The sequence below is a fragment of the Anser cygnoides genome, chromosome 8 (assembly GCF_040182565.1).
Source record: "Anser cygnoides isolate HZ-2024a breed goose chromosome 8, Taihu_goose_T2T_genome, whole genome shotgun sequence".
Lineage (NCBI taxonomy): Eukaryota > Metazoa > Chordata > Aves > Anseriformes > Anatidae > Anser > Anser cygnoides.
The window spans coordinates 13,154,851-13,171,456 of NC_089880.1; the positions used below are offsets into that span (position 1 = coordinate 13,154,851).

General features: G+C 52.3%; 1 protein-coding gene across 3 annotated transcripts in view; it reads right to left on the reverse strand.

Annotated features, from left to right (window-relative positions):
* The window catches only part of PAPPA2 (pappalysin 2), a 77,117-nt gene that overhangs the window by 21,678 nt on the left and 38,833 nt on the right, over positions 1-16,606 (reverse strand). For 2 of the 3 annotated variants that reach the window (XM_067001279.1, XM_067001281.1), the window contains exons 14-16: positions 9,366-9,537; positions 7,230-7,407; positions 5,142-5,355 (exon numbers count right to left, since the gene is read on the reverse strand). In XM_067001279.1, the coding sequence (XP_066857380.1) occupies positions 5,142-5,355; positions 7,230-7,407; positions 9,366-9,537 (564 nt within the window). The remainder of the gene's footprint in view (positions 1-5,141; positions 5,356-7,229; positions 7,408-9,365; positions 9,538-16,606) is intronic. The other variant, XM_067001280.1, reaches the window with a different exon arrangement.

Here is a 16,606-nt window from a genome sequence, read left to right on the forward strand (position 1 = left end):
CCTGGGTGCCCCCGCTGCACAGTGCAGGGTCACGCAGCCTGGAGCGGCGAGGGGACAGTGCCCATGCCCTGCCACCAGAGCGGGAGGCAACGGGCTTGGTGATGTCCCTGTGAGCCCACGGAGCAGAGGGGGGTCAACCTGCCCTTCACACGTCCATGCAAGCACCCTTCAGAGTATGCTACGAACACCCCAGGACCCTAGGCAGGACCATGCTGTGGACAGAGAAATGCGCTCTCTAGCCCCAGAGCATGTCTGGTTGACCCCAAAGGCGGTGTGCACATTTCTGCAATCCCAAGCTTTCAGAGAGTCCCCTTGTCCCTTCAGGAATCAGAGACCTGTTTTTTTTTGTTTGTTTGTTTTGTTTTGTTTTGTTTTCCTAGAGATTTCATACAAGTGATAGACGTTTCCTGCTCTGACAAACACAGGCTCCAACCAGTAACAAGGAGAAGGCACAGGAGGGGATGGGACACGGCAGGGCCCCCAGAGCTCTGCCCAAAACCTCCCCACCAGACCACGCCGGGAACATGGGCTGCCACGGCGTGGGCATCCCAGCAGTGAGTGGTCCTGCAAAGCCCTCCTGAGACCAGTAGCCTCGAATTGACAGAAGGAAACTGAAACCACATCAGATTTTGGAAGGGTGATGGGGAGAAACATCTCTAGATCCCATCACGGACATCTGCAGCTTCAGCCCACTGGTAATTTCATATTCCCAGTTGCTGCCCTTTCCCCTAGGATGATGCTCACTGCTTTTCAAAGACGCCCCCATCAGTCCTGCTCCTCTGAACATTTTGCCCACCTTTGAAGGCCAGCGAAGGCACGTACTGCGGGGCACTGATGTGCATCGGAGGGTTGGCTCCTCACGCAGCTGTTTTCCCTCCTTGCATTGCCCAGCAGGCAGGGAGTAAATCCGAGCAGAGGAGGCTTTTCGTGCACGGCTGCACCACAGCCACGCAGGAGGTCAAAGCGATGGCTTTGGGGCAAGAGCTGCAAACCGGTGGTGCAAAGCCTCTGGCACCGAGCAAAAAACCTTCACAAAGCAGAAGCACACCCGGCCACCTGATATATAACTGATGCAGCCACTGCACGTCACTGTTGCTCTTCTGAATCACATCTTCCACATAGCAGTGGAGGCCCTTCAGCGAGGACCTGGGGAAGGGTTGGGGAGAAGGCACCCCACGGCCCCTCGCGTGGCTACGCACTGTGGTTTGCAGCCCCATTGCCTTCTCTGGGGCTCCTGATCTTGATGCGGTGCTGGTCCCAGCTTCTCCCTGTCCCCCACCCTGCATCCCCTCCAGACCTGGGCCAAGAGCCTGCCTTGCTCTGGAGGCTCGCCCCACCACGAGCCTCTGCGCCACAAACTTCAAAACTGGGTGGCCTGGGCTGACCCCAGGGCAGAAGGTGGCGCGGGGACCACTGCCGGGCATGTGAAGTGGGCAGTTTGTATTCAGGCACGGAGAAGGGAAGGGAGAGGCTTTAAAAAATAAATAAAATTGTAAAAAAAAAAAAAAAAACAACTTGTAGCAGCTTGAAGTTTCCAGACCCCCTGACTTCTTCTGATCTGGGTTAGCGGCATTTCTCGAGGATTAACGAGGAAGCCAGGAAAATCAGAGTCAACGCTTCCCCCTCCAACTGGGCAATCCAACGTCTGATGGGGAAAGGAGGCAGGGGAGACGCCTGAGGCCAGCGAGGGCTGTGCCTGATGTGAAGGCATGAGCTTCGTCGAGCTCCAGGAGCTGAGAGCACAGGGGCCTGGCCAGAATCCAGCCCTGGGCTGGGGTCCACCACGCAGGAACGGTGATAAATGAGCCCAAAGCCCACCTCATCTCCCAGGGCAGGAGACCGATGGCTTCAAAAAGGAGAGGGGAGGAAGGAGGGAGATTTGCCGGTAAATTAAAAGAAAGCAATGCCGTCCTGTAGGACCTGTGCTGCTTTCCACCCCTCGCTCCAAACAGCCTGGGCAACCCGGGCTGTAAATCTTCATCAGAGGCCTGAGAGGTGAAAATGACACGGGAGCCCAGTTGACAGCCTGTGTTTTCTTTACCTGGCTTTTTGGCTCTCTCCACTGCCTGCGTGTTTGCCTTTTATCTGGAAGGGGCCAGATGTGGGCAGGGGAAGCAGGAGCCCCACGCCTTTGTACCCACCACAGATGTGCAATGGCCCCGTGCCCTGCTAAGCTGCGATGCTCCGGGGTTGGGCTGTCCTGCTCTGCCCGCTGAGGTCCTTCTGATGCGCTTCCAGCCCTCAGGCTGCTAACTTCTTCCAGGCCGTGTTCTCCTCCACCTCCTCTTCCTCTCCATCAGCCCGCCGTGGCCTTTGAACAGGGCAGGGGGGTGAAGGGGCTGACATCCCCGCGGGAGCTCATCAGGGGGCTGGGCTGTCTCATGGCTCCCGTGATCTCCGGTGAGGGGCCGTTCGTTCCTTGCTCACTGACACATCTCCTGGTCACGCTGGCCAGCCTCTCGCCTCTGCCCTTTCAGGAGTAGTCCCAGGAAGGGGTAACAGCGAGGGAGGGAGCAAGCAGGAGCAGGAAACGAACCACCAGGTGTGGTGGTGCTGCCATTGGACAGACACTGCCCAAAAACAGAGACCTCCCATCACAAAGCATCGCTGCACATGTAAAGTTCCCCTACTTCTGTTATTTGGGGGTCAAGTGTGAAAGAGAAATCAGCGTGCTGGAAACCAGGCTGTCACCTGGGCTCTCCAGCCTGAAAGCAGATCTCCTTTAGAAAGAGCTGAAGAAGCTTCCACCCTTTGTGTCAGCCCCATCAGTTAAACAATCCTTCCAGCAGAAAGGCAGCAAATCTCTGGCAGGATTTTGCTTACACAGTCAGTGTTTCCTCAGGGATCCCTTGTTGATTGAGCACAGATTTGTGAAGGGCTTTTCCTCACCCAAGTTAACAGATAAGAGCATCTTCTCTGAGCCTACGTATTTCTTTATACTCTTTCTCTTCCACCTATGCTATGGGAAATGAACTTCAAAAGACTGCAGAAGCCTTCTAAGCATCCTTGTGTGAGTGCCTGCCCCTGCAGTAACATTCAACTAACAAAACAGAAGTGAGGAAATCACACGAGCATCTGTGTCCAAGAGCATCTCAACTGGGACAGAGACAGCTGGATCCCAGCCGGGCTCAGGAAGGTGGGGACCATCGCCCTACAATCTTAGGGGCAAGGCTCAGGGCTTGGAGCCCCAGTCCGGGTGTAGCAGCCGTGGTGTTCTGCACGGTGTGTGGAAGGGAAAGGCACTGAAGAAGGCTGGTTAGAAGCTGCAGTCATGCTTTCTTGTGCCCACCAACACCTGTACAGCACCAAATCTTTTACGAGGCTGGTTCTTGCTGGGTTGATGGATGATGGGGAGACAACAGCCCAAGAACTCAGATTGCTGAACCCAGAAAGAGCCCAGAGAGATCTCAGGACACCCCAAAACCTGATGTCTGAGTCATCAGCTGAAACCCTACTCCCTCACTAGCACATCAGGAGCTTGCACCCCACCAGTGCCAACCCCTTCCAGAGCTCCCCATTGCCTTCTCTGACAACTCCATTCTCCAAAAATGTCCCTGAACAGAGAGCAACCCCGCTGGCAGCTCTGATGGTCTGCCTGCCAGGCCTGAAACGCCAGAAGGATTTCCAGCAACCTAGTACTGGCCCACGTACTGACTAGTAGCTGCTGCTCGCTGCACGTGCCAAGGGGCTTGCACTAAGGCTGAGTGCATGCGCAAAGCTCCAGATGAAACAGTGCTCAGACACTTCCAGGGAGAGGTTTTTGCTTTGAATCAGGCCACTCACAGAGCAGTTAATCTACATGAGAAAGCAACAGATTTTCTGCTTCTGTTAATTTTTTAATTTTTTCTTTTTTTTTGCTTGCTGTAATAGGATCGTGCCCTACCATCAAAGATATTGGGTGAGTTAGTAGTAATGATAATAGCAAATGTGAAAGCGCTATCTCGACATCCTTTGCTGTGAAAACATAAACTATTTCATGTGATTTTCCTTGACTTGACTTACAGGCTGTTCAGGCCTGTAGGGAAGTGCCATACATCAGAGGAGCGTTGGGGTCTCCCAGAGGACATTGTTTTCCCCAGTGCTTGTGGCAGCATGGGTGAGACAGCCTAACGGTGCAAGCTGTGTTGATCTGATTGCACGTCCAGTGCCTGAATGCCACAGGCATCCAAGCTGCTCCACGGTTTGCAAAGCAGTCCATGTGACCATAGCCATAATCGTAATTTGCTCAGCTCCCCCTGGCCCAAGAAATCCTCCTAACACTGTGAAAAGCTGTTTACAGAAACCACTTCCTTCATTACTAGGCAAGAAATTTGGCAACTGCTTCCCAGTGCACAACAACCCTACCCCAGAGCTAAGTAGAGCTGAAGTCTGCATCCAATTAAAACTGGAAGGGGGCATTAAACAATTAGCACGTAATTACTTGATTTGGGCTAGCACCAAGACTCTGGGGAGGACCCCGCCTGTGCCAGGGAATCTGTAGTGACCAGACCCAACAGGGACTTCAGCTGGAGGTATCGCAGACAAAATGCTGCTCTACCCACCAGCATCATGTTATTGGCCCAGCACAGTGCTAGTGAATCACCAGGAATTTTTCCCTGAAGCACTGGGAAAATCTTCTCCAACTGAAATACAAATGTTTGAGATTAAATTTAGCCAAGACATGCAGGGGGTAAAATGTTAACCCTGACAGAAGGCTGTCATTTGTTGCAACTAAAACAGGTCACGGCGCTGGGTTTGTCGCTTTGAGGAAAGGCAGCAGCTCCAGGAGTCTTCTAGCATCTTGGTATGTCATTAGCTAATTACCTGAGAGCCTGCACACACTTCTGCACGTGCTTCATTTTCAGCAAGTCACAAGTGCTTTGAGGTGTGTGGGACAACTCGTGCTTTAGGTTAAGGCACTTAACGTACACGTGCTCAACGGCAGCTTACATCTCGTTCCCACCTGCTGTGACCTACATTAGGGGAATGCCTCTCACATTTGAGGAAATAAGCATGACCAGAGCGAGCTGCTCTGCCTCGTGTCTATCCCAGCAGCCAAAGCAGGGCTTCACTACAGGCAGTGTACCATGGCCTGTCCTCCTCCCCCAAGCTGGAAAGTGGGGAGGCAGGGAAGAGTGGTGGCAGACCCACCAGAGACTTACTTTTTCGGTTTGCCTGCTGCGTTCTCGGCCACGTGGTATCCAGGTTTGCACTTGTAGCGGCAGACGGAGCCCACGTCGTGGTTACCCTGCAGGCACCGCGGGACCAGGAGCTTGGCGTTGGCCACCGCGGGAGGCGCATCACACTCCAGCTTGCAGTAGGCTTCGGGGAGCGACCAGAGACCGTCCTCCAGGCAGGTCAGCCACTGGTTCATTCCTGGCACCAAGAGAGAAGCAGCGCGTTTGGGTTCAAAATTCCTCTTGTTAGAGTGGGCATGGACACGAAGGGAAGCAATAAATTGGAAGACCATGGGCTAGTTGGACAGCTAGGGGCTGGAGAAGCAATTTTGGTTCTGCACATCTTCCCCCAACTCCCCCTTAAATTCCCCTTTCTGGTGATACCTCAGGAGAGCCGTCAGTGGGCTGGGGGCTTTGTGTATGACAGCCTCTCTCTCATACTTATTTCAGCTCAACTTCAGTCTCCCTGGGTGTTTCTGCAGCTTGTCCAACACCTGCCCTTACAAGCCATCTCGCCCCATGCCATGTGTACAGCACAAGATGGGAAGTGCAAGCAGGACAGATGCAGGAGCCCTACCTCGTGTAACTGGGAATCCTGACCTCAGAGTTGACAGGGAACTGAGCATCACTTTCTTTTTATAGGATCACCGCTCTGCCTACAGCTGCTCTTGGACAAGGGCAAGACCGTGGCTCCGCTCAGCGCTTGTGTTCCCGATGGGCCGGTGCTCCCGGCGGCGAGGCGTATGGGTTGTCCCCACCTCCAAGTGCCGTGGCAGGAGCCATGCAGCCATGCGATCCCTTCCCTGCCTGTTCTTAGCATTTATTAGCACTGAGAGGCTGCCCGTAAGGACGCCAGCCTTCGGGGAGTACAAGCAGCAGACACGTTCCTGCCTCGACAGCTCGGCAGAGACAGCTGGACCTCTCCGAGTCTACTCGCGCGCCTCGACAGCCTTGGCTGAGCACCACCAGGACTTGTGTCAGCTGCTGGAAGCCACCCAGGGCACTCCACGGATGGGACACCTCCCGCCAAGGGAGCCCGTGGCAAACCTCCCGTTGACTTCAACGGGAACAAGAGGAGGCTGTTAGGGAAATATCAGCTTCAAGCCCTGCCCTCAGTTGACCCACCAAAGGCAATGGCATGGGTTTGTGCAGAATTTGGTCTGTCGAATTGTCGTTTGTGCGCTACCCTTTGATCAGCTCACGCTGGGATCTGCCGGCGTCCCTCCTGTCATGAAATGAGACCTTAATTCCCTGCAGTTTTTGCTCCGTAGATTTAACTAAAAAAACAGTAAATGATTTTCATACGTTTCAGCTATAAATGTCGCCATAAAATAGGGCACCCATTAAAATGATTTGTTGTATGTGATTGTTTGGAGCAAAGGCGCTGGTGGAAACTCACATAAAGTCCCAATGCTTGAAGCTGTCAAGGCAATTACCCACGAAATCCCATCCAGCTCAGCCTTGTATAGACAGGAACAGTAGCTCTCTTTCTCCGACTTGGCTTAAAAACATTCCTGTGGGTATTGATGGAGTCGGCAGAATGAAAGCCAGGCCATGGCGTGTCTGGAGGACTGCTGTGTGTCTGGGTGGTGCACATCTCCGAGACTGCTCTGCAGCTGTGGGCATCAGTCTCTATGGCTTTATAAGGCCCCAGGCTTCCTGAAGCATATGCTTTCCCACAGCCACCAGCCCATTTTTGGCTCTCTGAAGTCCTCCCTGTTTGTCTGCACTGGATCCCTACACTTCTCGCCTCCCTCATCCCCATAACGCCGGAGCCTGCCAGACCTCACCAGCTCTCAGAAGAAGACATCCCAACACCCTGAGGGGGATGGATATGGGTCGCCAGCCAGGGGGTGAGCATCAGAGGGAGCATCCCCACACCATGGTGTCCCTGCTCAAGAGGGATGGATGCCCATCATGTAGGGAGGTCTCCCAAGAACTCACCTGGCTGGCAGAGGCGAGGACAACCAGGAAATTCAAAGTAGCAATGGTCACTTTCAAACACCTAGGGACACGCACGGAGAGGTGGCACCAAAAAGGGAGGATTAAATCCCCTGGCACTCCAGACCGTACCTTGAAGCTTGGCCGGGTGGATGCAGGAGAAGGAGCATCGCTTCAGGTAGGTGGTCCCTTTGGGGCAGGAGAACTTGGCGTAGTAGACATGCGACTGGTCAGGGACACCACAGTCAACAGGGTCACAAGTCACAGATCGGTCCCACCGCCCTGAGCTGCACGTCAGAACCACGTCCTGCTGCGGAGAAAGCGAGGCTCCATCAGACCCCTGAAACCGAGCTCTAACAGCATATTTTAGTACTGCAGCCAAACGGGCTGGCCCAGGTTTCAGGGACTTTGTGTGGCACAGTGTGGCGTTCTTGGGGTTCAAGGCATGATGCTGGGGGTGTGAAAGCAGTGACTGGTCCCTGGGGTGACACGCAGGTCACCTCTAGAGGCCTTCTGCAACTGGTCTGCAACTGCTTGCCTCCAAGTGTGACATTGTCTAAGTGGTGCTAGAGCACATTAAGGGCCAAAAAAAATCCCTTCAAAATACACAAGAATTTCCTGAACTACAGGTTATTCCCAGCTCTGTGCACTGCTATTTTCTCTCCTACAAGACCAAGTCTTAACACAGCTGTTGATGGACACCTCTCCTGTTGACTGGTTTTCCCCAGATGTCCTCGTCCTTTCATGCCCACGGAGCCCACTGAAATCCGAGGTTCGTATAACAGCATTTATAAGTTGTAATTATGAATCCGGGGGACTGCATGAGAAGCTGAGTCCCAACTACCAGGGGTGCCAGGCCTAAATGTGGTCAATAAGTGCCATGGACCTTGCCAAAACATGATGGCGGGCCACAATTGCTGTCCCCAGACCACTAACCCAAATCCAGCACTCCTCAGAGAGGGTCTGCAGAAAAATAAAATAAAATGAAATGAAATAAAATGAAATAATGAAATGAAATGAAATAAAAATAATAATAAAAATAAAAATAAAAAGAGGTTTATTTCAACTCTTCCTGTTGCCCCTTCGTTGATTGAGCACAACCACGCTGCCTGTGGTCTGTCCTCCCAGACAGCACATTCTGATGGCACCTGGACGTGGTGGCCCTGAGGGACGTCCCTAAATTTTAGCCTGGTACTGTCTGGTGCATGGCAGGATTGTGGTGAAACTGAGCCAGGTGGAGAGGACACCCAGTGGAGAGTTGTGCATTTTTCCTTAAAATGCCGGGAGATGTATACTGGTATGCAGGGTCATACAGGCAAACTATCGGAGACTAGGGAAACGTGGCGAGCTGCAGGCAAGGAAACCAAGCTGCTGGCCACACCATGCTCTCCCCCATCCTCCCCGCAGACCAGGAAAGGAATCTATAGCACCTCTCACAGGACATGTGCCTGCCAGAGGCGAGCACCCACAGCTCTCCGCAGGGCAGAAAGGTCCATCCTGCTTCCATGGCCTGGCTCCGCTCTTCCCTTCAGGCCTGCATGGTGGCCAGCACAGCCCTGAGGCTTCTGTTCCCTCCCCAGGAACAGGAGAAGCATGGGACACGCTGTGCCAATGACCCGGCCAAGGCGACTCAGCTCCCAAGGACCTGTCAGCCCTGAGTGTCCTCGGTCACCAGCTGAGAGCGGAGGTGGCTCGTGGCTTTTACAAGGCAGCCCCTGGCCCTCTGGAGCTCTTTCGTGCTGACCTCTGCACTGCCCCAGCGGCTGGGCAGCAGTATAGCAGCGCGGCACAAAGGAAGAAAAGCTCCTGGAGGCTGCTCTCCTCTGCAGCCCTCTAAATATAGTCGCTCTGCAAGGACGTCATTTTTTTCCCCGAGCCACTAACTTCAACTTTAAAAGAGAAAACATCCCTGGGATGGTTAGCCCTCCCAGCAGTGCCCATCCAGAGAAGAGAAATGCCTACCTCTCCCTCTGTGGGAGTGCACCACCCTGGCCTGGGATGTCCCCTGCAGTGGCATTTAGCCTGGCAGAGCTGTGGCAGCACAGGGCTTGGGGGCCTGGGGGGATGGCAGCAGAGGAAGGAGAGGGTCCGGAGCAGGGCCACCACCACTGAGGTCCAGTGCCAGGGCCACCATCAGACTGAGGTTCATTGAAAAAGCCTGGGTTTGGAAGGACAACGTGTCCTGGGGCCACACCAACCACCCTGGGGTGCTTAAGCCTTTCTCAACTGGCCCAGCGGTCACTCACCCCCACCCCGGTGCCCACTCACCTGCGTGGAGCCCAGGCTCTTCCCGCTGCTGGAGCGGAGCACGAAGCCCTTTTCGCAGGTGACGGAGCACTCCATGTGCCTCGGGCCATCAGAGGTGCAGTTCATGCTGGCGGTGTGAGCAATAGGGGGCTTCGTGCAGCTTCCCGGCCCTGCACAGGCACCGTGGGCACAGCTACGGAGAAGAAGAGGGACGGGGTCAGCCAGCAGACCCCTGGCGTTGTGCAGCAGAGGGGTGGCTCTCCAGGTGGCACCTGCATGGGATGCCCAGCAGGTCATGGATGGGTACAGAGATGCGTGCCTATCCCTCAGCCCCTGCTTCTTCCAGGCTTGGCTTTCCAGAGGTAACAAAGCCCAGACAGCAACACTGGATGTTCCTCCTTCCCAGTAACTTTTGAACCCACGCCTCAATTTCAGTCAGCTTTAGCGTGAAATAAGAGTTCCCTGTGCTACTATTTAATGACAAGATTAGCATCAACAAGTGGTCAGGAAGAAAAGATGAAGAAGCCTTTTAAAACCTCTACTCCTAGAAGGGCAACAGGCACATCAAACACTGCATTGGACATCAGAGAACCCACGGGGGATGCTCCAACTGCAAAAAAAAAAGGTTTAGCTGGAGAAGGAACCCCTGCAGATCCACGCCATCCATGAGATGTTCTTCAAATTACGTGCAGACCCCCCAGACCTGGCAGCAGAGTCCAGAGCTTCATGTCCACATGGCTGTGCTAAGCTGCAGCGATGCCAAGCTCTTCGGGAACAAGAACACCTCCACGTGCATCTGTCCAGCTCTATAGGCTCAGCTGGGGAATACCTAGGACATTTGGTGGCTAGGACTCTTGTTTTTTGCTTGTTTCTTTGTTTTTATCCTTTTGCAAGTGGTGCTAAGGTTGACATCAGCCCTCCTGGAGTGGGGCAGAGGTGCTGCAGCTCCAGGCAATAGCAGGGGGCAGAAGATGCCCCTTGATGCTCCCCTGCTCCCTGGCCAAGCCCCACTTTGCACAGGGCTGCCCCAATTTTGTGCACTATGTTTGGCCGACAGGAAGCCTATGTCGTGCTGCCTTTGCTTCCCGCATTTGCTCAAGCCCTCCAGCTGAGGACACATGGCTAGAAATTCCTCAAATGACAAAAAACCTGGTGCTGACATGGATATTAAGGGAACGCAATGTGCCGCTGAGTCTGGACAAGTCTGCCGAGCCAAAGGCACGGTGGAAACCTGGGGGCCACAGCTCTGCAAGAGCTGGTGGGCACAGGCGGAGGGGAGGAACGGCACGGGAGGGGACCACAAAGGAGAACAAGAAAAAAGGGGCTGTTTTTTCAATGCAGACCTGTTTATGAAGTGAGAAATGGTTTCAGGGCAGCTGCTGCAAATTCTTTCACTAGCTTATATTTCCATTTGCTTCCTTTTTAAAGAATTTGTTTTATGAGCAGAGCGTTTGTCAGGTCATTAGCTTCTGAGGGCATCTGGTACCAATTGTGGCCCTATCCCCTCCTGCAGCTACCTTCTCCGGGCGGCTGCTTTGCTCCCTGTCCGCGCCCCCTGCGCACACACACGCGGTCCCTGCCCCTGCTGCACCTCCCCGGGATGCAGCCACCATCCTGACCCATATTCATCTGCTCGTGAGGCCATGCTCATCGTGGTGGCACCTCCAAATGCATCCAGCCAGGCCAAGGGCTCAGCTCGAGCAGCTCCACGGGTGCTGGTGGAGCGGTGACACAGCCCTGGCCCTTGGGACGTTTGCTGTCTGGTGACAGCACTAACCCAGCACGCATTGTTTTCAGCTCTGGTTTCCACCAGTTTGGACACACAACTGGCAATGCTGGTAGAAAGCAGACCAAGAAACACGCATGTTTCTGACGATATTACAAATGCACCACGATCTGTAGAGGTAGGTGTGTGGGGAGATTTATAACTGTATTATAATGTGAGGTCAAAACGTTCCTTTTTATATACATCACACATGCATTATCTTGCACATGTTCTATATGTGCATAGAGATATCTTTTAGCTTTCTCTCTTAGCCCCAGAAGGTGACTACCCTGTCACTGTTCTCTCTGTGTGACTACCAATGCCCACATCCCACAAAAAAAACACACTACATTTTAGTTTGGATATGATCTGAGGCATGTTCTCAAGTCCTGAGTAGCTCTGAGCTCTCAGCCTGTACTTTGAAGTCTGATGCTGCTATTCCAGACCTGAAGAGGGGCTCTCATCACTGAAAGCTGGCTGCTATTCTCAAATACATCAGTAAGTTCAATTAAAAACAAAATAAAAAGTCATTCAATCTACACACTTTGCCTTGATCACTTCCTTTATCATTGCCAACACCACTGTGAGTGTCTTTGCATTTATTCTGGGTCAGGACACCTTTGAGCCTGATGCCATACAAGTGCAGGACGAGAAAAGCCATGTGGCCTGGCTCCATCGTGCCTTACTATGGCTCGGGTAACGCAATGGAATAAATCATTGCTCCCAGCCGCTGGAACACCCCAACGAAGGCTGGACAGGGAAACGGTGTAGTTAGCCCAGTTCTGATCTCAGCATGAAGGAGCTCTTTCTCCTTTTGATGATAAATGAAATTTCTGTATCACAGCTGCAAACTCCTGACATTTGGCCATTTATGGTTCAGACCATTTAAGACGTATGGTGAGCCAATATAATTTTTTTTTTCTATGTGAAACATCTAAAAAAATTTCCATTTTTATCCCAGCACCCTTTGAAGCTCAAACTAATGATTTGTCAACAACATTTTTACAAAATACGAAGCTTTTTCTCCTAACTTATTCCACATCAGCACCAGGCTGCAAGACTTTCTGGGCTCATCGAGTTCCATAACTCATACATGAAAGAGAATTTCAGACCTGGAAATTTGTGAAATTCTACCTAGCGATGGCCTTAAGTGCTCTGGAATGATAAGAGCTTTCTTATGAAATGGGACCAATTCTATACACTTAGGGTAAAGATTTTCCTTTGGGATTCTTCATCATTCTTTAATAAATGTGTGAGGCAACCACCACCAAGGGAACAGGTTGAACCAGTGGTGACAATGCTGGTAAGAAGGGATCATTTAGTTGTAATGGAACCCAAATTCTGAAAAGCTGAAGTTTTGCATTTTACAGCAATTATTTCACGGAACCCAGAAAATACTGATGGATTTACCCAAGTCAAGCAAAGCCAAACCAAATACAGTGCAGCTGCCTAAAGTACAATAAATCATCCATAAATTGCTGTAGTATCTACCCAAGCTTTCAACCCAAACATTGCTCCTAAAACAGCCCTTAACATCAAGCTCCAACTTTAACAGGGGAAAATTATTATTATATGAAGTTCATCTCATAGTGCAAATCTGGGGGAGAGGGGGCTATAGGAGGTGTTGATGGAAAGGTAAAGGCTTCAGCCAAATCTCCCCAGGTTGAAAGTAGTCGGTGCATACACTCCGATGGAGTCTGGATTGCAGCACTGAACATCGGTGAGATAAAAGATGTTTACCCCAATGCGGTCTAGCAAACGAGGATAGCTGGGAAATGAGAAAAGGTGTTTTGGAAATACTTGGAAATTTCTTCTCCCTTCAGGCATGTTTCTCATGAAGGGGAAAGGTCTCACACTATTACAGTAAACCTGATGGCAACCGTCCTTGTGGGAGCAGGCTGCATGTACAGACCCAACGGAGGTGATACTTCTTGATTAAGATCTTCATTGAGGCCGCCACCTCAAGAAAAGATGTTTGCTTCTGTATGCGACTCCCAGAGAAACTTGCCAAAAAAATAACATCCCTATGAGTCATCTGCTGTCATCCACCTCACAGATAGAGAGGAGGTACCAGTGAGATGTCGAATGCACCGAACTAGGTTTACAGAAGCTCAGAAAGCAGGGCTGAACAGGACGCTGGGTTTGGGCTGTTGTGCTTCCCAGCCTGAGGCAGGATGGGCTGTACCTTCATCCTGCTGTGTGGAGCTGGCCTGTCTCCTTCCCGAACAGAGCACGTGGGCAGGATGTGTCTGCTGGGCCGCATGCCCTGCTGTGACCAGAGCCCAGAGCCCTTGCCAGCACAGAGGAGATGGAGAAAACCCACTCTGGTCTGAGCTGCCCCAGGTGGAAGCGGTGGCTTCCTCTGCCTGCACCTGACACAGAGCCTCGGGCCTACCACTGAGAGGTGGCCACTTCAGTACAATTCTTCAGGCCTTTGCCACGGCACCAGATAGCCATTATCATTTACATGAGTGCATCCTAGACCATATAAGTTCATCTGTTTATCCAGTCACCCACCACGGCCATACACGCTCACTTCTCTGCCCACCAACCTGCTGAACGAACACCACACACCCACCACCGCACATCTTCCTATGGTAGGTACAGCTGACAAACATCTCTCGTATCTCTCAGTGATGGAAACTCAGCTGTCCCCGAGGTCACCTTTACCCACATCCGATCCTCACACAACATGCTGCACCTTGCTTCTGCCCCCTCCTGTCTTGTCTGGAGGTGGGATCGAGCCTGGGCAAGGGGCAGCTCGAGCCTCGGCACAGCACGGTGCCGGATGGACAAACCCAGGGCTGAACCACTACAGCGATCTCCATCATGCCAGTTGGTCCTGAAAACCAGTCACACCTCCAGCCAGCTTTCTCTTACAGACATCGAGCTAGACTCCTAATTAATTATTACCTGATCTCTAGAGTGATCCTGTCTTTGGCTCTCCTGTGGCAGCTGGGCTAAGCCCGGTGGCTCTGGGCTGTGTGAAGGTGTCGGCGTGCCACCTAGGTTCATCCTCTGAAAAGCTCTTTCTCACTAGGTTGTTCACTCATAAGCTTTGCACGTGTAGCTGGGTTCCTGGGCGTATATAAAGGATGCCTTCCAGAAGGAAGGAGGTGGTCTTGCAATAAATGCAGCAGTGGTAATGACACTAGCACCAAGAAGGCTGTAGGAATACTGGAGGGATTTCTAAAGGGAACTACAGCCAGAAGCCACAGCTCAACTACAGGACTTATGCTAGGAGGTTTAAGGAGAAAAAACTTCTTGTCACGACAGAAAGAATCACAGAATCATAGAATGGCTTGGGTTGGAAGGGACCTCAAAGACCACGCAGTTCCAACCCCCTACCATGGGCAGGGTCACCACCCACTAGATCAGGTTGCCCAGGGCCTCATACAACCTGGGCTTGAACACCTCCAGAGACGGGGCATCCGCAATCTCTCTGGGCAACCTGTTCCACTGCCTCACCACCCTTACAGTGAAGAATTTCTTCCTGACCTCAGATCTAAATCTCCCCTCGTTAAGTTTAAAACCACTCCCCCCTTGTCCTGTCATTATCTGATGGAGTAAAGAGTCACTCCCCATCTTTTTTTATAAGTCCCCTTCAGGTATTGAAAGGTTGCCATGAGGTCACCCTGGAGCCTTCTCTTCTGTAGGCCGAACATCCCCAGCTCTCTCAGCCTTTCTTTGTAGGAGAGGTGCTCCAGTCCTTAATCATCCTCGTGGCCTCCTCTGGACCCCCTCTAACAGCCCCACATCCTTCTGGTGCCGGGGGCCCCAGACCTGGAGGCAGCACTCCAGGTGGGGCCTTACAAGGGCAGAGTAGAGGGGGACAATCCCTTGCTGGGGAGGATGGAACAAAAGGCAGTGACCGGAGCTGGAGATGGACAGCTTTCATCCTGAAATCATGAAAGAGGCTGCTTCTCATCACAGAGGGCTACTGTATGCAAGAATAGCTCAGCAGGGGAGATGTTGAACTCATCACCTCCTGCAGCCTGTAATAGGAGATAGGAAAGCTTTCTGAAGGATGTGTTTAATTCAGCTTCTGGGGAAAATGTCACTGCCTCTGTGCAACACTGGGGAAGGCAGTACAGAATGGGGCAGGCTGGCTGCAGTGGTACACTGAGGGGCTCCAGCAGCAAACCCGGGTCTCCCAGAGCTCCTTCCCTTCTTCATGGGACACAGGGAGGACAGAAGGCTTTGTGTGATTCACGTAATGTCCCTACTGGTAAGAGAGGGAAGGAATCGAGACCGAGGTTCAAGGGTCTCACCAGGAGATGTGCCTGAGCCAGGAAGGAAACGTCCCTTGCATCACACGCAGCATGTCCATGGCAGCTCACCTTCCTGCTGTGTATCAGGGGCTGGCCACATTTAAGGAACACTTTTGGGACCAGGCAGCCCTTCCTCTAAGGTGACACCAAGCAGCCTGTTTCTGAGCTGTTCAGCTACTGTGTTCAACTCTCAGGATCAAACTGGTGAAAATAAATTGTGCTGAGAGATTTGTTTTCCCCAGGTGAGACTGGCTAACCCCAGGGAAAGGCAGAAGAGGCCTTGAGCATCCCAAAAAAGCCCATATAAGAAACATTAAAACCAAGGAGCAAGCTGGGCTGCGGAGAGCAAAGGGTATGGAGCAGCCCCTGGAGACAGTCCTAGCACCTCCGAGGGTTTGCATCGTCACCTCTGCTGCCAGAGGAGAGGCACCTTGAGAGGTTTAAGGGCAGAGCCAAAGGCTGAGGTGAGCCCATGCCCTGGGAAAGGTGGTGGTTGGGACCACTTGGTTCTTGAGAAGTTTTGTCCTGCAGGCCAAGGAGAGAGGATGTGCACAGAGCCGCACAGACACAGCTTGCTCTGATGGGCAGCAGTTTAACACTAAAAGATACAATTCCCCTCCTCCCTCTGACTTTCCCTCCCTGACAGTCCCCTTCCATAAAGGAGGAAGCCTGGCCAGGCTCCCCTTGGGTGCATGAAATGAAGCTCTGAGGGCGCAGAGGAGGGCAGGCACGCAGGAAATAGAAACACAACGCAGCCTGCATTTTGTAGCACCTTGCCTGTTAACTTGCCAAGGCATTTCCCAGCATATGCTAACATGAAATAAAACACGCTAAAAATAAAACTGAGCTAAAAATAAAAATAACAGAGGAAATGAACAATGTTCCCCTGGTTCAATATATAGTCTGTACCAAGGAAAACAGGAGGGATTGTGGCTCAGTTTTAAAAAGAAAAGCATGGAAGTTGGAGAGCCCGAGCCTGGTGGGATGGCAGTCCCGTCGAGGGGCAGCACTCCTTGCTCTAGGTGCAGCTTGGTTTGGAAGGGACAGACCCACGGGAGAGTGCCCTGCATCCAGTTTCATACCAGGCACATTTATCTCTGTAGATGGGAATTTTCAGGAAACTTATTAAAAGTCTGGTTTCTGCTCAACCTCATGTGGTTGCGATTCGTTGCAGAATGCGAAAAAGAGCCCTGGGTGCTGGCAGAGGCAGTGGAGAGGGGGTGGCG